The sequence below is a fragment of the Paroedura picta genome, chromosome 7 (genome assembly GCF_049243985.1).
Source record: "Paroedura picta isolate Pp20150507F chromosome 7, Ppicta_v3.0, whole genome shotgun sequence".
Classification (NCBI taxonomy): domain Eukaryota; kingdom Metazoa; phylum Chordata; class Lepidosauria; order Squamata; family Gekkonidae; genus Paroedura; species Paroedura picta.
In genome coordinates, this window is record NC_135375.1 from 106,108,299 (window position 1) to 106,129,203 (window position 20,905).

The 20,905-nt window shown below is 46.7% G+C and overlaps 1 protein-coding gene across 1 annotated transcript; it reads left to right on the top strand.

Moving 5' to 3' along the window:
• The first annotated feature begins 4,758 nt into the window (after window positions 1–4,758).
• SLBP (stem-loop histone mRNA binding protein) lies at window positions 4,759–19,400 on the top strand. Its single transcript, XM_077345944.1, has 7 exons — window positions 4,759–5,291; window positions 7,442–7,570; window positions 8,043–8,147; window positions 11,377–11,436; window positions 12,714–12,845; window positions 15,051–15,200; window positions 18,920–19,400. Exons 1-6 carry the CDS (start codon window positions 4,774–4,776, stop codon window positions 15,184–15,186), a joined length of 1,080 nt encoding a protein of 359 aa, XP_077202059.1. The 5' UTR covers window positions 4,759–4,773; the 3' UTR covers window positions 15,187–15,200; window positions 18,920–19,400.
• Window positions 19,401–20,905: the final 1,505 nt, after the last annotated feature.

Consider the following 20,905-nt stretch of genomic DNA (forward strand, 5'->3'; position numbering starts at 1 on the left):
AACCAACACTGCTGGGTGGTTGTGCAGATAAAAAGAAGAGAATAACATAAGTTGATTTGGTCTCCACTGTGGAGAAAAAAATGTTGCTTTCCTCAGTAGAGGCTACAGGGGGAAAGGAGGCTTAAAGCTGAAGACAGACAGGCATACGAAGCTCCACAGGAACCAGCGTTGCTATGATGGCCCATCCCTGGCTGGTCTGGGAACCCGGGCTGTCTCCCAGTGGGGTTGGGAGATGCTGTCCGTACTCAGCTGGGCTGACCTTGTGGTTTTCAGACCTGGCGGGAAGCCAGCAATACAGTGGGAGTCTTCAAAAGTCCTGACTAGCTTGCTGGGAGCATAAATAACATGAGCAGTCTGTCACCAGAGTCCAAGGAGCCAGTCAGAGGTGGGTCACTACACAGTCCAGAAGTCCAAAGGCAGGCGGAAATACAGAATAGTCAAGGACAATCCAAGAGGTCAAGGCAGGCAGCAAAAGGTCACGGTCAGTCCGGAGCCAGACACAGTCAAGGGATCAGGCTGGGCAGGAACCTAGGTGCCCGGATGTGGACAAGGCAGTACTTTGTTGGACCCAGGCTGACCACTCTGTGCCTCAGCCCTAAATAGGCTTGGCCAGGGAATAAGGAGAGCCCCTGTGAAGACTCAGGCAGGGTGTGCTGGTCTTTCATCCTTGACCTCACGAGGAATCAAAGACATCCTCCCTCCAATCTCTACTGATTTTGCACAGCCAGCCGCACAACTTAGGTCTTGCCTCTGCCGCTCCACAGGCTTCTTTCTGCTGGAATAGAGCCGGTTAGGTGTGGTTAGGAGTGCGGACTTCTTATCTGGTGAGCTGGGTTCGATTCTACACTCCCCCACATGTAGCCAGCTGGGTGACCTTGGGCTCTCTACAGCACTGATAAGAAACTGTTCTAACCTAGCAGGAATATCAGGGCTCTCTCAGCCTCACCCACCTCACAGGGTGTCTGTTGTGGGGAGAGGAAAGGGAAGGTGAATGTAAGCCACTTTGAGATTCCTTTGAGTAGAGAAAAGTGGCATATAAGAACCAACTCTTCTCCTTCTTTTCCTTTTTCTTCTTCTTCTTGTGCTGGGCTGTGGCTCCTCCTCCTCTGCCTCATCACCAGCCTCCATGGGCTGACTACTGACAATTGCCAACTTGCAGGTGAGGGCTGGAGTTGATCCAGAATTACTGATCTCCAGATGACAGACATCAGTTCCCCTGGAGAAAATCGGTGCTTTGGAGTCTAGGGCATTATACCCTATTGAGGTTGCTTCCATCTCCAAACCTCCCCCTCCGTAACTCTACTCCAAATCTCCAGAAACTTCTCAGCTTGGTGTTGGCTACTTTGAGGGGGAAAGATCTGTAGTTAGGAGGTCCGTTGGGATTCCTGGGAAGCAGTCACTGCTAATATTGGGGGAGGAAGCTGGTTGGCAGCTAGGAGGGTGAAGGGTTGGGAGGCAGAAAGAGAAAGAGTGGGAGGGACAGAGAGAGAGAGAGAGAGAGAGAGAGAGAGAGAGAGAGAGGAAATTACAGGAATGGCAGAAGGAGAGTAAGAAAAGGGGTGGCAGGAAGGAGACAGGGTGAATGTCAGAGGAGAGGGGAGGAAGCAAAGGGGGGGGGGAGTGAGATATTTGTGCTTGCAAGTTCCTTGTGGGTGCCCACTTGTGTTATATATAAAATCCACAAGCCTTGTTGCCAGTTCTTTCTACTCTTACAGATTCTTCCTTATTTAATGTGGCACTTAAGCTGTTGAGTACTCTTAAAATATTTGAGATTCTTGGAAGGATTGTGTCTGGCATTGTACTGGCTAGGACTTCTGCTCTGCCAAGCAAAATCCATCAGTCCCTTGATGACAAGCATTCCTCTAGTTCTGTCTTGATTGCCGGCCTGACATGCATTAGCTATAACAGAGCAAGCTTTCAAGGTAGCTTGAACTCTTCATTCAGGAAAACTCGATGTGATGGCAGTATGGAGAGGCTGCCATCATTGTAAAGCACAAAATGAGTGATTCAGAAATGATGTGAAGGCCTGATCAATTGGGCCAGCAGTGTGTTGGGACAAGGCTTTCTGGCTGCCCTCATTCCTTTTTGATTACTGAATTGGCTGCGCTGGGTTCTACACACACTTTCCAGAGCTTAAAACTTTGCAGAGGGAAGAAAATTAGTGCCCCAAGATTGGGCCCTTGAAGCCTTTTCAAATTGCCCATTTTGGACTTTAGAATGGTGGCTATATCTCTGTGTCACACATGACAGCTTCACATCCTTATTTTAGTACAAATCCATTTCCTAGCAAGCGTCCTTAAAGCTGCAGCTAGAACATTAAAATAGAGCTTTACTGTGAGTTAAGGCCTACATGATGTGAGCAACTAATGCAGATCAGAGCTTTTCCAATCTCATTAAATTTCTGTGTGTGATGTCTTGGTTCAACCTTGCATGGTCTGTGAGTGAGTGGAAGTCTTTTTATTGAAGCTTGACTAGATATTCATCCAAAAGATTTAGCACTATTGTTCATTTATTTTTGGAAACCAGGCACATTTAAGTCTGGAGGTATTTTTTAAAAATAAAAATTCTGTTACCTATTCCAAAGAGATTCTTAAGATGACTTCATTTGACTATTGGACTGTACAGTTGACAATTCCTCTTTCCAGCCGACATCCCACTGCAAATCCATAGATTACAACAGCCTTTTTCAACTTTTTTAACCGTTGAGAACCCCCTAAAACATTCTTGAGGTCTTGTGAAACCCCAAAGTTGTGCAATCATGCAGAAGATGGGTGGGAAGCATTGCTGAAGTACAGGGTTGGATTTCTAGTTTGGAATCAATTCAGAATCTTTTCCTCAGACTCGTTTTGTCCTTACCTAAAGGATCACCTGCTGCTTATATGGGTGCGGAGCTTGGGCTTCCATTGATTAGGGGCTCAAGCCCCATCTAGCCTTGTTAAAATCTTGGAGGAATCATAGGAAACATTCTGCTAATTAATTTTTTTTAGTAATGCTTTGAGTCAATTTTGAAAATGGATTCTTTTTAACTTACTTGCTATAAAACAATCAGGACACAACAAGATTTTATTCCAGTAGTAGCTTTAAGACCAAAAAAGATTTGGAATCAAATGTTGGTGTGCTACTTCAGACCAACACAACTACCCACTAAAATCAGGGCATGTTATTTCATCCCAGATGATTTATTGAGAGCTCAGTCAGAAGGACCCAACTTTCAGGACTGGGTCTTTAAAAAGAATAGATACACAATCACACAATCTAATCCCCCCTTGTTTAAACTATTTTAAAAGATTAATATCAGAGCTGATATTCAGTTGCCATCTCATCACAGAATCTTTGAATGGCTTTTAAGGTAAAGGTATCCCCTGTGCAAGCACTGGGTCATGTCTGACCCTTGGGTGATGCTCTTCAGCATTTTCATGGCAGACTCAATACAGGGTGGTTTGCCAGTGCCTTCCCCAGTCATTACCATTTACCCCCCAGCAGCAAGCTGGGTACTCATTTTATTTACCCCCCAGCAGCAAGCTGGGTACTCATTTTACCGACCTTGGGAGGATAGAAGGCTGAGTCAACCTTGAGCCGGCTGCTGGGATTGAACTTCCAGCCTCATGGGCAGAGCTTTCAGACTGCATGTCTACTGCCTTACCACTCTGCGCCACAAGAGGCTCTTTTGAATGGCTTTTACCCATTTGCATTTCCAACCATGCCATTGGCCTTACTTTCTGGTCATTACTCTTGTGTACTTTTAGCCCTTTGCTTGTGGAGAGCCTGTTGTCAAAGACTTCATCAGATCCCGTATTACGAGTTCTGCATATAGAAGCTTCAAGACCCAGAGTTGTCTGAGATGCCAGCTTCCAGGTGTGACCTGAAGATTTCCTGGAATTACAGCTGATCCCTGGATTACAGAGATCAGTTTACCCGGAGAAAATGACAGTTTTGGAGGGAGGCCTCCATAGTATTATGATCCCCTGATCTTCCTCCTGTCTTCAAACCCTGTCCTCCCTTGGCTGTACCCCAAAATCTCTAGGAATTTCTAAACCTGGAGCTGGCCATCCTACTAGGTCTCTTAGGGGCCCATACTTCAGTTTTCCATTGAGGAAGAAATGCAAAGTCCATGTAGAGAGTTGACCTTTCCTGTTAATCCAGTCCTTATCAAAATTTATAGTGGTAGGAGGTACTAGAATGAAAAAATAAAGGTTTCCAGCTCTCTACCTGACCCCTATAACATAAGAATATCAGAGAGGTCATTTTGGATCAGGCCACTGGCTCATCCCATCCAGTACTCTGTCACATAGTGGGCAAAACCCACATGCCATCGGGAGATCCACCAGCCGGGCCAGAACTCCACAAGCCCTCTCACTGTTGCCCCCCCAAGCACCCAGAACACAGAGTATCACTGCCCTAGATAGAGTGTCCCAACTAAACCTTGTGGCTAAGACCCACTCATGAACCTTTGCTCTTAAGAACATCAGAGGTTCCATGTTGGATCAGGTCAATGGCCCATCCAGTCCAACATTTTGTCTTGCATGGTAGCCGAAACCTAGGTGCCATCAGGTCCACCAGCAGGGAAAGAACTGCCCAAGCCCCCCAAGCACCAAGAATACAGAGCATCACTGCCCCAGACAGAGTGCTCCATCTATATGTTGTGGCTAATAGTCACAGATGGAGAGAAATGTATTATTTATTTATTATTATATTTCAGTAGTCTTATTTTCGGGCCCCTGTGCCCTGCTGGCGGCCCTCCCAAGGACCTGGTTCGCCACCGGGCGAGGCAGAATGGGCCGCTGGTTCGGGCGTTCTTCTGCGGAGAGACAAGGAGAAAAAGCCCTCCGCGCGCCTCAGCCTTTCCCGCCAACGGAGGAACCCGGGAGGCGGGAGACAAAGACAGAGCAGCGCGCGCTCCGGGTGGGAGGCGGAGCTTCGGGAAGCGGAATAGGCCATCGGTATCTTCATTACGGGGGGGGGGGAGGAGCGTCAGAGACGCCGCACCGCAGAAAACGCCTCACGAGAGGGCAGGTGCGTGACGGTGTGGCGCCAGCGGCCTTTCCCCGTGAGGGACTCACCACGGCGCCCCAGAAGCAAAGTTTTCCCAGGACGGGGTTGTGTCCCCCCCCGCCGCCGCCGCCCCTCCTTAAGCATCGTCGCTCCCGGGTGGGCGGGGCCTGCTGCGCGCGCAGGAAGTGGCCGGTGGCGGGTTTAAGCGCCGCGACCGCCCCTTTCGGCCCCCAGAAGTTGGGCGGCGGCGACAGGAAGAGGAGCAGGATGGCAGCGCGGCGGCAGCGGAGCCCTCTCAGGTGAGCGCGGCGGCCCGTGAGGCTCCCCTTCCTCTCCCCGCAGCGGGAGTCCGGCGGCCTCCTGCCAGTGGAGCCGCTTTCGCTGTCCGGGATTCGCGGGAGGGGATCTTTGGGCACCCCTGGCGCATGCGCCCTCAGCTCGCTTCCCGTGCTCGGCGGCGGCGAGGGGGCTCTGCTGTGCGCGCGCGGTAAAATCCCTTCGCGCGGCGTGATTGGGAGCAGCCCGCGTGGCCCCTGCAGGCTGTGGGCGCCGGTGTGGGGAAGGGTCGGGCTCCCCTTGGGGACTGTTTAGTTTCAGCTGATTGGGGGAAATGAAGTATTAAGGGAAAACTGAAACGGTTTTAAAGTGCCTCCCCGCCAGTTTAAGATGTGTAGGAAAAAACTGAAGTTATTTCTTGAACTATCTAGAGAGAAACCTTTTCAGAATGCTGAAATGTAGGGAATTATTTTGAATCCTTTCATAGCGTGCCTCTCCTTGCGGAGTACGGGGGTGGGAGGAGGAATGGCAACCGCAGTTGCCCGTCTCCTGATAGGGACGGGAATTAAAACTGCGCCAGATTAAAGGAGGAAATAGGGAGTTTCAGAGGATTCACTGAATGGCGTGCCATAAATTCCTGGTGAAAGCTTTCCGTGGTTTATCATCTTTGCAAGCCCACCCCTTTTATGCATGATTCTTTCCAGGCTGGAGTTGGTAACTGAGACTATTGCACTATGCATAGAAGGCAGCTTGAAGAAGGGGGGCTCCTATTACCTTTTCTTTGTGATGCTCCTTACTAATATCTTTTGTGGTGCAGGGAGGGCTTGTTAATGTATTTTTTCCCATTTTTGTCCCCTTTCCCTCCCCAGTAAGGACCCACAGTGGCTTGCAACCATGAACACTTCACTGCTTCCTCATAAAGTTCCCTGTTTCCTTACAAAGATTGGGCCAAGTTTTTTCTCTTTGCCTAGCCTGCTGTAGTCCATGGCCAATCTGAGGATACAATAAGGGACAGGCAGAGTGACATACTAAATCAGAAATTCTATTTGAGTTCAGGAGCAACTTGGAGAACAGCAAGAGTTTCAGGATATGAGCTTTTGAGAGTCCAAGTTGCCTTCCTCAGACAAAAATAGAAATGGAGCTCTCCAAGTCCTCTTAATTTAATCAATGGCTGCCCTGGGGCTGAATAGGGACAGAGGATTCCTAACCTCACTGTAGATGTTAATTTTCTGCCCCAGGCATTTCCTCTCTGCTCTAATTGCATTTTGCACTGTACCTTTGCATTTTTTACAAGATTCCTTCCCTCCCACTAGATTAGGACTCTTAACTCTGCTTCTACTCTTATCTCACTAAGGGAGTTCAGCTTGTGAAATTGTACAGTCTCAAAGGTGTTACTGGTTTTGGATCTGTTTTACTACAGACCAGCACGGTTACCCTCAGAGACTAATTTAAGAGCAGGTCCTCGTTTGTGGCACAGCTACTAATAAAAATCAACAGTAGGCCAATTAATATTAATGTGATACTCAACAGTATGTGTAACAGGTTCTCTGAGTTCTGTTGCTGTTTTTTGAAGTAAATATCTAGGTTACTATCTGTTGCAGAGCTCTACCTTCTCCCTTATGCAGAGCTCTACCTTCTCCCTGTACTATTGTGTGTTCAGAGAACCACTTACATCCTGTTTTAATATTGTGTTGCTGTTTAGCAGCTGATTTAAAAAACAAAAACAACCATCCCTTTTGGCAGGTTGCGGAAATGGTTGCTACGAGGGCAGGGAATTCTAGGGGTGGCCAAACCGGCTCTCTAGATATCAATGGACAAATGAATAAAATGAGATTACATTTGCTCTTCTCCTGGGAAGCAGAGATAAATTAAAGGCAAGTCGCCAGCAAAGCATGAAGCGTTATGGGAGTCTTGTCAGAACTGTGGACAATAAACTCAACAGGCAATTGCTTGTTGGCCTTTGGGGGGGGGGGCTCACGGCAATTGTAGTGCATGATGGACATCTGGAGAGCCAGTTGGCCATCCCTGAAAAAGACCAGCTTCACTCTCCATCCCCATGATTTGTAAGTCCTTATGGGACTTATGGTAAGTACAGTAATTCAGTTTTGTTTTGTTTTTTCCCCTACCAACTTCATAAACCCAGGTCTTTGATTTCTGTACTATTTCCTGACAGGCCACCAGCTCCTTGGACTCAAGGAAGGAAGCGAGGTGCAGATGGCAAACACAGAAATGCACACGACGTCAGCTCACCTGCTTTTTCCAGTGCAGATACATGCAGTGTGTTGGACAGCCGACCGGATAGGTATGTGCTGGGAAGTATTTTCCCTGAAATTGTACTTTGCAACATAGAGATGGCCTGGAATAGGTCATGACTGCAGCTGTGATGAAGCACTCAATAGCTGTGTGGCTGCTGCGTTAACATACGTATTGCAAGATAAATTGTTCTGAGTTGGTTTCTACCAGTTTTGCTCCTTGGTTTTGTCCAGTTCTTTGCCTGGCAGCCCTCTTACAGTGGGTTTTGTCTGTGAATATTCTGTGATTGAGCCACAACATCTCCAGTGTTCAGGAAGATTCCCTCTTTAGTCCTTGGAAAAGCTCATATAGTTTTATGTGTGGAGAGACAAGTACATGATGCTGCCTGATCCTGAAATAACATTGCTGATTCATTAAAGTCAGTATTTTCTACCCGGACTGAGTTCAGGGCACTTTATAATGGTGTGTGCTTTAAATATTGTGATAAATCTGTTCCAATATTATGGGCACTTGGTTTGCAGTTTCACAACACCCGAAAGCCATAAACCTCGTTCAAGGTGCTTGGACTGGGCAGCCGCAGTTGAGGAAGATGAAATGAGGACTAACGTTAATCAAGAAATGGCAAGGTAGGGATATGAAATTCTGGCAAAGCTTACTAGGGCAGATGGGAATGTTTTGCATGCCACTGTGGAACTTGCTGAGCTAATTCTTCTGTGTGACAGATATGAACTCCCCCCCCCCCCCAAAAAACAAAAAACAAAAACAAACGTGGCTGGTCTTGAAGGTGCCCATGGACTCGGTCTTTGTTTTGTTTCTTCAGACCAGCACGACTGCCCACCTAAATCTGTACTCAGTAGTTAGCTTTAAAAGATTTAAATCCAATCTACAGCATTAGATAGTTCATATATATATACTAGGGACAAAGCCGATACAACAGGTGCTGGGTGGGGTGGGAGAATTCTGTGGATGGCCTCCCCCTCCCCCCAGGACCTGGAAAGGCTTCAGGTAGCTGTTAGGGAACTCACTGGTAGGGGCAGCTCTCACGCAGCAGGGATATGCAACCTTGGAGGGAAGTGGAAGGAGGAGAGGAGGGATGGTCAGGAGTGGGGACTGGACAGGCACACCGGTTGTAGGTGGACGCCCTTGGGCAGGACGCCCTGAGTGAGTATTAAGCGCTGGTGCTTAAGCCATAAGACCAGCTCCTCCTCCTCCTAAGCCTTACCAGAAATATTAAGTGGAATAGATTTTGTAGTTTCAAGAAACTGAGTGTTACAAAGTTAAATTGGACAACCAGATGGGCTGCTGGCTCACCTGAACAAGGCTGCTCAAATTCGAGTTGCCAGGTCCTGCAAGAAAACGAGTAGGGGAGGCTTATCCCTTGGTCAGAGGGAACTTGCCAGGAGTGTGATGATCTGGATGGTCCAGGCTAAGCAGGGTTGGCCCTGACTTGTACTTGGATGGAAGAGCCATCACCAAGATCTGCATAGGGTCACTGCAGAGGCAAGCAGTGGCATACAACATCTGCTTGTTTCGGCCCTGACCTGGATGGCCCAGGCTAGCCCAGTCTCATCAGATCTCGTAAGACAAGCAGGGTCGGCCCTGGTTAGTTCTTGGATCAGAGACTATTTGTAACAGTGCTCATTGATATGAACATGAAAACTTCTTTAAAAGCAGGTTTTTTATTCAGAGACGAAGACATTATAAAGGCATAGACAGGAATGACACAGCTTGGAAAAGGCTCCTCGGATAAACACTAGCACACCTTATTCCAGGGGTAGTCGAACTGTGGCCCTCCAGATGTCCATGGACTACAATTCCCATGAGCTCCTGTCAGCAAATGCTGGCAGGGGCTCATGGGAATTGTAATCCATGGACATCTGGAGGGCCGCAGTTTGACTACCCTTGCCTACCCTTGGGAAGGTGATGACCTGCATTTCAAAGGAGCCCAAACATTTGGTGCAATCTAAACTACAAAGACGTGGGGGAGACTGGGGAGGACAGGCTACTCTATGGGAACCGAAAGCATATTACTGCTGTTTGTCCTTGAGGTGCCAAGCAGCTCAGGAACTGGAAAGCATCACAGGCAGGCAAAGCAGGACAGTTAACAAATCAATCACCATAAACATGGCGGAATTCTAGGGGATTCTGACACCATTGAGGAAGTCCAGGGTTGTTCCACACAGGCAGGCAATAGCGGTCTTTGGTTTTTGGAACACTTTCCCCTGCGAGGCTTGCCTGCAACCCCTCTTCTGCATTTTGAGTAAAATGTTTTATTATTATATATATGTGGGCTTTTGAGTTGAACTTCATTTCACCCATTTTTTGAACTCATTGCCTGCGTGTTGCTGTGTTGTCTAGTGTTGCGGGACTACTGCTGGTTTTGTCAGCAGTCTTGTGGCTTTCAATGGATGGTTCCTGTGATTTTTGTGGTTTTAATTGGCTTTTCTTTGTTAGCCATGTCTCAGTAGCAGTGAGGGGACTGAGCAGGGGTGGTAGTGGCAGGTAAGCTCTTGAAATTGCTCATGGGACACAGTCTGCACTTTTTGATGCATGTCTCGGTACAGTGTGTACTGTACTTTGGACATTAAGTGTGGTGTCCGACCTATTTATCTGTATCTATTATATTTATATACCGCCCTCCCCATGTTAATAACTTAACATGATCATAACAATAACATTAGAAAATAGAAATTGCAAGAGCCTCAGCTCAACTCTTACTAGGAGCCACTAGGTAAGGCCGATTAGTGTCAGTCGTAGTGTGAGGGGAGGGGGGCTAATAAAATCCCATAAAACAATGTAAAACCCCTAGGTAACCCTTCCTACGTAACCTGCCAGTGCTTATGCAGAATGGCAGTGTGAATCTTGCTCTGGCTGTCCACCTCCCTTTGAGCTGGTGAACAGATACCAGAAGTGCATTGGTGCTACACCTTGCCGCTTTTGGACTGCACCTGAACCAGCTGGATCATCCCAGAGGTACAGGTTCATGGGTCCCTAACATGGGTACTAAGACGCCCCCCATTTTTCCTGACACTTGCCAAGTGTTTTAAACAAGTAGGTGGGATTTCCTGTCAACTAGACTTGGAAGAGGAACTGAAGGCAAGTTGCAGCAGCCATTTTGTGACTGGTTCCACTTCCTGTGGCATCCATTTTGGTGCTGTGCCCACCATGCTGTGTCAGAATTCCAAAAGTGGCTGCAGGATCAAAAGGTTGGTTCATGATGGCAAGTGTCAGAATTTGGCAGAAGCCATAACATAGTAATTTGTGCCCCCTACTCTTACATAAGAGACAATAAGGTCTATCGGAGACGACGGTAGGGTTGGGAATTGTTGTTGTTGAAAGGAAGGATTATGTAGGGGTTTTACATTGTTTTATGGGATTTTTATTAGATGGTTGTTACCTGCCATGAGTCACCTGGTGAAAGTGGCGGGATATAAAGTATAAATAAATTAAATAATTAACTCTTGGTACCTTATTAGCAACTGTGTGTTGATCAACACTTGACTCCTTTGCCCAAGGCTTAGAAACCAGTGAGGAGTAGCTCTCTATAGCAGGGGTAGTCAACCTGTGGCCCTCCAGATGTCCATGGACTACAATTCCCATGAGCCCCTGCCATCATTTGCTGGCAGGGGCTTATGGGAATTGTAGTCCATGGACATCTAGAAGACCACATGTTGACTACCCCTGCTGTATAGGACTGCGCTGAATGAGCTCTATGTCCGGTGACCCTGCCTTCAATCTATGACAGCAGTTCTGTCTTGTGTGGATATCTTCATATTATAGTAGAACTGCAAAGAGGATGAGCTACGTGTTGTCATGTAGTGGAAGCAGTTGTACGTTAAAATTTCTGTTTTGCAGGTACAAAAGGAAGCTCTTGATGAATGAGTTGGGAAGAGAGAGAAAGCTGTCTACAGGGAGGTAAGAGTAAAACTCATTTAAGATTTAACAAAATGCTCTCAAATGTGGTCTTGGGTGTCATGATGACTAATTACTGTTGTAATTTGATAACAAATGGTGGCTAGCACCCATTTCAAAATGTTCCTTTTTTTCCCCTTGAGGTTTCTAAATGGGAATGCCAAGTAAGTTGCACGTGTGTATCCTTGTAATGCTGCAAGTTTATCACAATAGGTGTGATAAATTTTGCCTACTTGAGTCTCTTCACTTCACTTGGAACACTAATCTTTTTACTTCTCTGAATCCAAACCTTTGGGTGGGAAGGGCGTAGGGAGTGCTTTAGCCCAACCACAAGTATTGTGTAAACATGAATGCTTGGGAGCTGTTGGGTAAGTCAGAAGCCTTCATCTTTCTTTGGCAGCTGTGGTTCTTTGAGCATGGCATGCTTCTCGGTGCCTTGCTCCATAACTGTTGAACTGCTGTTAATTATGTGCTTCTGGGAGGCAGTTGATTTTAATGTTTTTAAACACTAATTTCACAATATATTTTAAAGTGTTAGCTGCCTTGCAGGCCTTTGCACACATCCCAATTCAGATTAAAATGTGATATTGCTGCCCGAGGATGTAGTGACAGCCTCAAGAATGAACAGTTTTAAAGGGGGTTTCGAATGCAGATTTATGGAGAACAAGTTTGCCCATGGCCACTAGCCAGGGGAACCTGCATATTCAGGGGCACTAATTATCTGAACCCCAGAGCCAGTAGGCCTCGGCCTCTTCCCTGTGGTTGGCTGTCTAGAGGAACTAGTTGGCCCCTGTGTGACACAGGGACTCACTGGATTACTGGGCTGATCCAGCTGGACCCTTCTGATGTTCTTATGAAGTCCTTGGCTTCGGTGCCCTGTTGTTGGCCTTTTACAGGAACCGGTTGGCCACTGCTTGAGAAGACAGGATGCTGGACTAGATGGACCACTGGCCTGATCCAGGAGGGCTTTTCTTATGTTTCTGTCTTGGTTACCTACAAACATATTGACAGTTTGGAAGTATGGGGTGGTTCTCATGAGAAAATAACGGCTGTGGACATACTGAATGCAAAACATACAGTGGTGCGGCTGCTGGGGGTTCCCTCGGGCGCCGGTCTGACGCTGCGAGAGGCGCTTCGCGCCTCTCACCGCGTCAGACCGGCAGGGAGGGAAGCCCCAGCAGCAGCAGAATCTTCTTGGCATGGAGTCCAGTCTTTGTTAATATGCTATGATTTCCTGAAGCTATAAGCTAAACATTCAAATGAATGTACTGTGTTTTTAGCTCTGATTCCAAGGAGTCCACAGGTGCCATTGAACTTGAGACTGATGAGGTTGTTTTAATGAGGAGACAGAAGCAAATAAATTACGGGAAGAACACGCTGGCATACGACAGATACATTCGAGAAGTTCCAAAGTGAGTTATATAAATTTATTAGTATCAAAACTGTTTTTTAAAATGGGCTTTGAAAGGATGGCAGGCAGCAGGGCACTCTCTGAGCGCTGTTTGTAGGGCATTCAGCTCCTGCACCCCCAGGTTTCTGGAGGCCGGGAGGTGGCTGGAAGGAGGAGAGGTGGTTTTTATATGCCGCTTTTCTCTACCCGAAGGAGTCTCCAAGCGGCTTACATTCGCCTTCCCTTTCCCCTCAATGGACACCCTGTGAGGGAGGTGAGGCTGAGAGAGCCCTGATATTACTGCTCGGTCAGAACAGACTTATCAGTGCTGTGGCCAGCCCAAGGACACCCAGCTGGCTGCATGTGGAGGAGTGCGGAATCAAACCCGGCTCACCAGATTTAGAAGTCCTCACTCATAACTTCTGCGCCCATCCAGGCAGAAAGGAGCACCACCACAAGCCCTTCTGCTGAGGTGGAGACCCGCAGACCCAGTGCCGCCCCCCCCCCCCCCCCGCTACTTGGAAGCCAGCAGGGGTAACAGAAGAATGTCAAGCTTGGGTATAAAGGAGCACAGCTGCAGGCCTAGCTCTCCCCTGGTTGCCTGGGGAACAGAAGATGCCCAGCTGGGCAAGAAGCAGTGCCACAGCAGCCCCTCTGGCTGCAAAGAGTTATTGTCGGTGGGCTCTTCAGCCTGCTCAGGAGGAGGAGGGCGAGTAGGAGAATGGGGAAGCCTCCGATTGGCCCTCTGGGGGAATGCCGTGTTCCTAGTGGGGACATATCCCTTACTGATGGCCAATTGGGTAGGGTGTGTGTCGTTCACAAAGCAGCTCAACATTATCTTGGCTAAAGATTAGGGGCATGGGTGATATTTTTACAACTTTATTTTTCAGATCTCACTGACAGCAAATCTCAGTGAAGGATTCATTTCACAATGTGTTCTATTTTTTGTGTTCTGTTCTTTATGGAATTGAAGACAACATTTTTCTCAGCGCTAAGATCATGAAGTCTTTATGTGCAGTACTTGCTTTCCTTTCACATCTAAACTACTTGTATTAATTTAACAACATGAAGTATGTCACTTAACTGCAAATTGTTGCACTCTATGCAAGAGTGGCACACATACCATCTGAAAAGGTGGGAAATATTAACTTGAGGATGGAAGATAAATTGGAGTGAACAAAGAAACAAAACATCCTCATACAGTCACAGTAGGAGTTAGGATTTTTATATTAAGAGTAGTGGACTTCACACGCAGCCAGATTTTGGGCTAGTCATGGTTCTTTTAAGGCTGTTGTCATGGAGCAGTTCTCTTAGAGTCTTCTCAGCCCCACCTATCTCACAGGGTGTCTGGTGTGGAGAGAAGATAATATAAATATATATATGGAAATAATAGAAATAATTGAGTTGGAAGGGACCTTCACAGTCATCTTATTCCAACCCTGCACAATGCAGGAACCAACAACTACTTGCCTACCCACAGTGATCCCCATTTCATGCCCAAGTGATCTCCCCCCCCCCCCCCCCCGAATCTCCAGAATCCAGTCTGGCCTGGAGGAAATATACCTACTATCCCACACTGGTTATCAGCAGTAACCTGGGTATGTAAGGAAGGGCCACAAGAGACAAACACTGGCACATCCCTTCCTGCCCATCCACTCACTATCTGCCTAAGTTCATCAAATCAGCATTTCTGTCAGAGCCTTAGTTTAAAAACTTCTAAAGAAGGAGAGCCCACCACATCCCAAGGGAGCCTGTTCCATCGAGGAACTGCTCTGTCAGGAACTACTTCCAGATGTTTAGCTGAAAATTCTTTAGAATTAATTTCAACCTATTGGTTGTGATCCAACCCTCCAGGGCAGCAGAAAACAACGCTGCTCCATCCTCTGTATGATAGCCTTTCAGCTACGTGAAGATAGCTATCATATCACCTCTTAGTCATCTTTTTCCTAGGTTAAACAGGCCAAGCTACCACAACCTTTCCTTATACATCTTGGTCTCCAAACCCCTCACCATCTTTGTAGTCCTTCTCTGGACATGCTCAAGTTTCTCTACATCTTTCTTCAGTTGGGGTGCCCAAAACTGAACACTCCAAGTGAGATCTAGCCAGATCAGAGTAAAGCGGTAGCCTAACCTCATGGCTATATTAAAAATAGCTAAAATTATATATTTATTCCTAAGTGTGGCATGGAAGGGTCTGTTCAAAACTGGTTTTATTTGTGTCCCAAAGGAGCTCACGAGTTCCAGGAGTCCACCCGAGGACTCCCAACAAATTCAAGAAATACAGCCGGAGATCTTGGGACCAACAAGTCAGACTTTGGAAGGTGGCGTTGCATTTTTGGGACCCTCCTGCTGAAGAAGACTGAAACACGCAAGTAATGTGAGTATTAAAAGCTGTCTTGCGGGATTGCTAACGCGATTTAAAAAATACAATTTGGAAATTATTCAAAAATTCACTTGTAATGTTTTGTCTTTAAAGTAGCCCAGTTTAAGATGTTCCTGCTCAAATAATTTTAAAGCAGAGCTTGGCTTAAAGGCCAGATGGCAAGTTGAGCTGTACAATAAAATGATGTAAAAATGTTAATTATTTATTATAGTGCTCAATTAAAACAGAATAAAAACTATACAGAAGAAGAAAAAGAAGAGTTGGTTCTTGTATGCCACTTTTCCCTACCCGAAGGAGGCTCAAAGCAGCAGTCGCCTTCCCATTCCTCTCCCCACAACAGACACCCTGTGGGGTGGGTGAGGCTGAGAGAGCCCTGATATCACTGCCCGGTCAGAACAATTTTATCAGTGCCGTGGGGAGCCCAAGGTCACCCAGCTGGTTGCATGTGGGGGAGTGCAGAATCGAACCTGCCTCGCCAGATTAGAAGTCTGCACTCCTAACCACTACACCAAACAGAACTAACAGCACATAAGACCAAATGCGTTTCGACCCTACTGGGTCTTCCTCAGTGGTAAGAACTGTGACAATACACTATATAAAATATCTAAACACTAGTAAATAAGCCCGCTGCAGGCAAAATGCAGCGGGCGCTAGCAGGACGCGCGAAGAGGGCGGCGGGGCTGTGCGGCCCTGCCTGGCAAGGCCGGGGGCGTCCTGTGGACCTGGTGGCTACCTGGGGTGGCGTCGCAGGAGCTGGGCGGCTGGTGCTCCGTGGGGCAGAGCGGAGCTTCCGGCTGCAGTTCCCAAGGTTCCTTTGGCGGCGGCTGCTGGCTGGTTGCGCTGGGGGGGGGGCGAAGTGTTGGCGGCAGCGGCAGGCGGCACCCTGAGGTCTAAAAAAAAACTAGTTTACAAGCAGGGATCTGAAGGCAACTTCCATAAGCTAAGCAAGTCTGGCTGGTGGAAAGAGAACGATTGGATATGAAGCCAGCAAATAAGGAAATGTGCCTTTCTGTAAAACATTTAAACCGTGTTTTAAAGTTTATGGTTACATTTGTTCCCTGAAGTAGCGTAAACTGTCTGCACTTGATGGAGCAGAATCGTTCTCTCTTGCCCCAGAGGGACAGAGCAGAACGAATGGGATGAAATTAATTCAAAAGAAATCTTATCTCAACATCCGGAAGAAGTTCCTGACAATTAGAGTGGTTTCTCAGTGGAGCAGGCTTCCTCGGGAAGTGGTGGGTTCTCCATCTTTGGAAATTTTTAAACAGAGGCTGGATAGCCATCTGACGGAGAGGCTGATTCTGAAAAGGCTTAAAGGGGTGGCAGGTTACAGTGGATGAGCGATTGGGATGTGAGTGTCCTGCATAGTGCAGGGGGTTGGACTAGATGACCCAGGAGGTCCCTTCCCACTATTATTCTATGATTAGGATATATCATGGGCTATTTAAGCACTTTTGCATTTTTACAAGACTTGAAGAACGTGGGCTTTGTAGTGAATCAACATCACATTAAAGTGTGAGCTTTTTAAAGCTTTGGGGATTTTTCTTTTGGGCCAACATGAATGCAATTAACAAACCAGGCTTTAAATCTCTGGACGTTTTGCTATAACTAGCAAAAAACTTAATTGATGGTTAAATGACATACAACTCCAAAGTGGCCAGATAGACAATATTTGATTTCCAATTGTGACTTTAACTGTAGGCACTATAGTGTGAAGACAAACTATAGAATCATTTACAATACACCATAGGGGCACAGAATACATCATGGAGTTGTTAAAAATTAATCTCCTTGTAATATAATTAGTGCACACAACAGTTTGGTCAGCCTGATGTGCAAGAACAATGTTAATAGCTGTGTATGACATACTTTCTGAAACAATTTCACTACGTGTGCTCCCACATAGAATAATGGTCGGAAGGGACCATCAGGGTCATCTAGTCCAACCTCCTGCAGAATGCAGGAAATTCACAACTACCTGCCCACCCACAGTGACCCCAATTCCATGCCCAGATGATGCCCCCACATCCCAAAAAACACATAATCCCTGGCCAGTTTAGCCTGGAGGAAATTCACCTCCAAAGTGGCAATTGGCATTTTCCTGGGTGTGCAAGAAAGGGCCAGAGGGAGCCAAGCACTGACCCAATCCCTCCTGCCCACCCTCTCACAATTTGCCTAAGTTCATAGAATCAGCATTTCTGTCACATGGCTATCCAGCCTCTGCTTAAAAACATCTGAGGAAGGAGAACCCACCACCTCCCGAAGAAGCCTGTTCCACTCAGGAACTGCTTTAACTGTGAGGAACTTCTGGATGTTTAGACAAAAATTTGTTTGAATTAATTTCATCCCATTGGTTCTGGTCTGCCCCTCTGGGGCAACAGAAATCCACTCTGCTCTATCTTCAGTGTGACAGACCTTCCAGTATTTGAAGATGGCTATCATATCTCCTTTTAGTGGCCACAAACATCTGTTTGTGGTGTTATTTCTTTCTGCATGTGAATTTGCTGCTGCTCAGCCATTTTATCAACTGCTTTAATCAAAGTTTAGCTATACCTATTGCCTAGTTACTTACGCATCTTGACTCCAATTAGACCTTTCTGGCAACTTTCAACCCCTCTGGTGAAGCCTGTTTCAGTGTTTCACTATATCTGAAGAAGTGTCCATGTACACAAACCTACCCCCAGAATTAAACTATTTTCTTTGTAGTGCCACTGGACTAAAACTTTGTTGTTGTTAATTGCTAGTTGCGAAGTTGTGTCCGACCCATCACGACCCCATGGACAATGATCATCCAGGCTTTCCTGTCCTCTACCATTCCACGAAGTCCATTTAAGCTTGCACCTACTGATTCAGTGACTCCAGCCAGCAACCTCATTCTCTGTCGTCCCCTTCTTCTTTTGCCCTCAATCGCTCCCAGCATTAGGCTCTTCTCCAGGGAGTCCTTCCTTCTCATGAGGTGGCCAAAGTATTTGAGTTTCATCTTCAGGATCTGGCCTTCTAAGGAGCAGTCCGGGCTCCTTAGCAGTCCTCTAGGACTGACCGGTTTGTTCGCCTTGCAGTCCAAGGGACTCGCAAGAGTCTTCTCCAGCACCAGAGTTCAAAAGCCTGAATTCTTTGACGCTCAGCCTTCCTTATGGTCCAACTTTCACAGCCATACATTGCAACTGGGAAGACAATAGCCTTAACTAGACACTTTTGTTGGCAGGATAATGTCTCCGCTTTTTAGGATGCTGTCTAGATTTGTCATAGCTTTCCTCCCCAGGAGCAAGCGTCTTTTAATTTCTTTGTTGCAGTCCCCATCTGCAGTGATCTTGGATCCCAGGAAAATAAAATCTGTCACTGCTTCCATTTCTTCCCCATCTATTTGCCAGGAGAAACTTTGTTACTTTGATCCATGTTCAGCTTATTAGTCATTTTCACAAAATACCTAAATAATATGGACAACTGATCCATATGCTTTGGTATCTGTTCCAAGGGTCAGGACACATTTGGACACATTTAAATGTTGCTGTCTGAGAAACTGATAGCCTGTTTCTCCTCAAGCAACTGATGCTTCACTGCCCCACTGAGACTTGATTGCAGAATCAAAATGAGTATGTATGTTTGTTCTGAAGAACGGAAGCAGTTTGTCGATGAAATACTCTTCCTTCTATATTCTGAAGCCATTTATCTAAATTGCTAATTGCATATTCTGGAATGTTTTATTTTTGCAGAGTCCTCTGTTTTTAGTGATGTGGAAACCGCCCTCTCTACAAAGTAATTCTGCTGGGTCTCACCGGACAGCAGTATATGCAGCTTGAATCTTGTGACTGTCGCCGAAAAGTTACAAACTCGCCCGTCTGTAGGCACGTCCGTCTTTGTGGAACGTAGACCCTTGTCCGACTTTCAAGATGCTTCCATGCTAGGCTCCAGTTCGTGTTTTACTGCAACAGACTTCTTATGACTCCCCCCTCCACTCCTTGACTGCCAAGTTTTGTGGAAACATCATTTAGCTGAATGCAGCCTTTTGGACAAGTGACAGTTTCCAGGGTTCAATTTTAGTTGTTCTGGTTAAAAAGATAAGCTAGCGTCAGCTGTTGTAGAATTGTGTCTGAACATTCTGTTGGTGTCTTAAAAGTTTTAAAATAATTGCTGTATATCTAGTGTGTTGGCAACGAAAAACTTCTTATATTAAACACCAATTTATTAATCCTAGTTTCTTGCATTTTTATTGTATGTTACACTATGCAGCTCAAATTGGCTACATACTCACTTTTTCGCTAGCGTTCTGCTGGGCTTCCTCAAGTAGGCTATCGGCCCTTGAGGATGATGGCTCATGAATTGGTATATAAGCAAAAGGAGATCTCCATCAGGAGAACCGCAAGAATCAGAAGGGCTTTAATGCACAAGAATTCTAAGTGGACTCATGTGGAGGTCAGGAGGAGGTGGCAACCTCCTTCAGAACTGTGTTTTCCAAGGCAGTTCTGGGTCAAAGTTAGATCAAAGGACTGGTGGGACAATTATGTGTTTTGCAACTGGAGTGATGACCAATGGATTCAGGTCAACGTTTATGGAGATCGTAGAGGTTCTCCGGGGCTGCATGGAATGTTGGAGTACCGGCATGAGGATCCCCGTTCCTGTAGAGAAGAGTGTCGTGGCTGCCCTGTGGTACCTTGCAACCCCAAACTTCTTTAGGACCGTTGCCCAACAGTTTGGCTTGGGCGTTTCAACAGTGGGCGAGATCGTCGAGTTCTGCTTTGCCGGCAGAGCTCTACAGCAAGGTGTTGTGCCTAGGAGACCGGCTTGGAGAGGTAGGTCGCTCTGGGATTTTTAAGAGGGGTGATGTTTTCTGCCAGCAATGTGTTAAGTACCTTTGAAAGCCAACCTTATGTAGCCGATAAGTCAATTGTGCCTAAAAATAATGTTTTTTCCCTAGTTTAACAGTGCGGCAATGATTATCCCCCCCCCCATATGAATTTATTCCCCCCCCCCCCGAGCATGGATGGATTCGGGAGGCTTGGATTCCCCCTCTGTTTTGCCACAGTGGATGGCACACACATCCCTATCAGAGCACCGGAGGGCAGCATTAAGGAATACGGGAACAGAAAGGAGTTCTGCTCCGTTCTCCTTCAGGGGACAGTCGACTACACAGGGAGGTTTATTGATGCCGAGGTTGGGTGGAGTGGAAGAAGGCATGATGATCTGGTATTTCATGAATCCAACCTGAGGCGTGCTATGGACGAAGGGGCCTTTGTTCCAGGAAACCCTACGGTGACAATCGAGGGTGCAGTTATTATGACAACCCCCCCCCCCGTTAAGTCCACATGCAGTAGCCACACCCATGAGTCAGTGCATCCTGTTGTAACATGAAAAGATGCATGAAGACCATATTAACGAATACATAAAATGCTTTCTGCCACGCTTACCTGCTGGCCTTTCCATTTGGGTGAACAGTCTCCTGGGTGCACGTGGCTGTGTTTGCTGAGTCCCAGGAACACAATCTGCTGGTTTAAAGGATGTTTTTAAATAAAGATGAAGTCATTTTTGTCTAAGAACTCAACAATTTAGGTCATCCACCTCCCAGTGACTTTGGTGATCACACAAGGGCTAATCCGAGTCTTTCCTCCCAAGTAAACAAAAGAAAATACCCACCTATTTGTGTTGAGGCTCCAGAGTCACTCTCTAGGTCCTGATCCAGGGCATTGGATTCCATTGGGGAA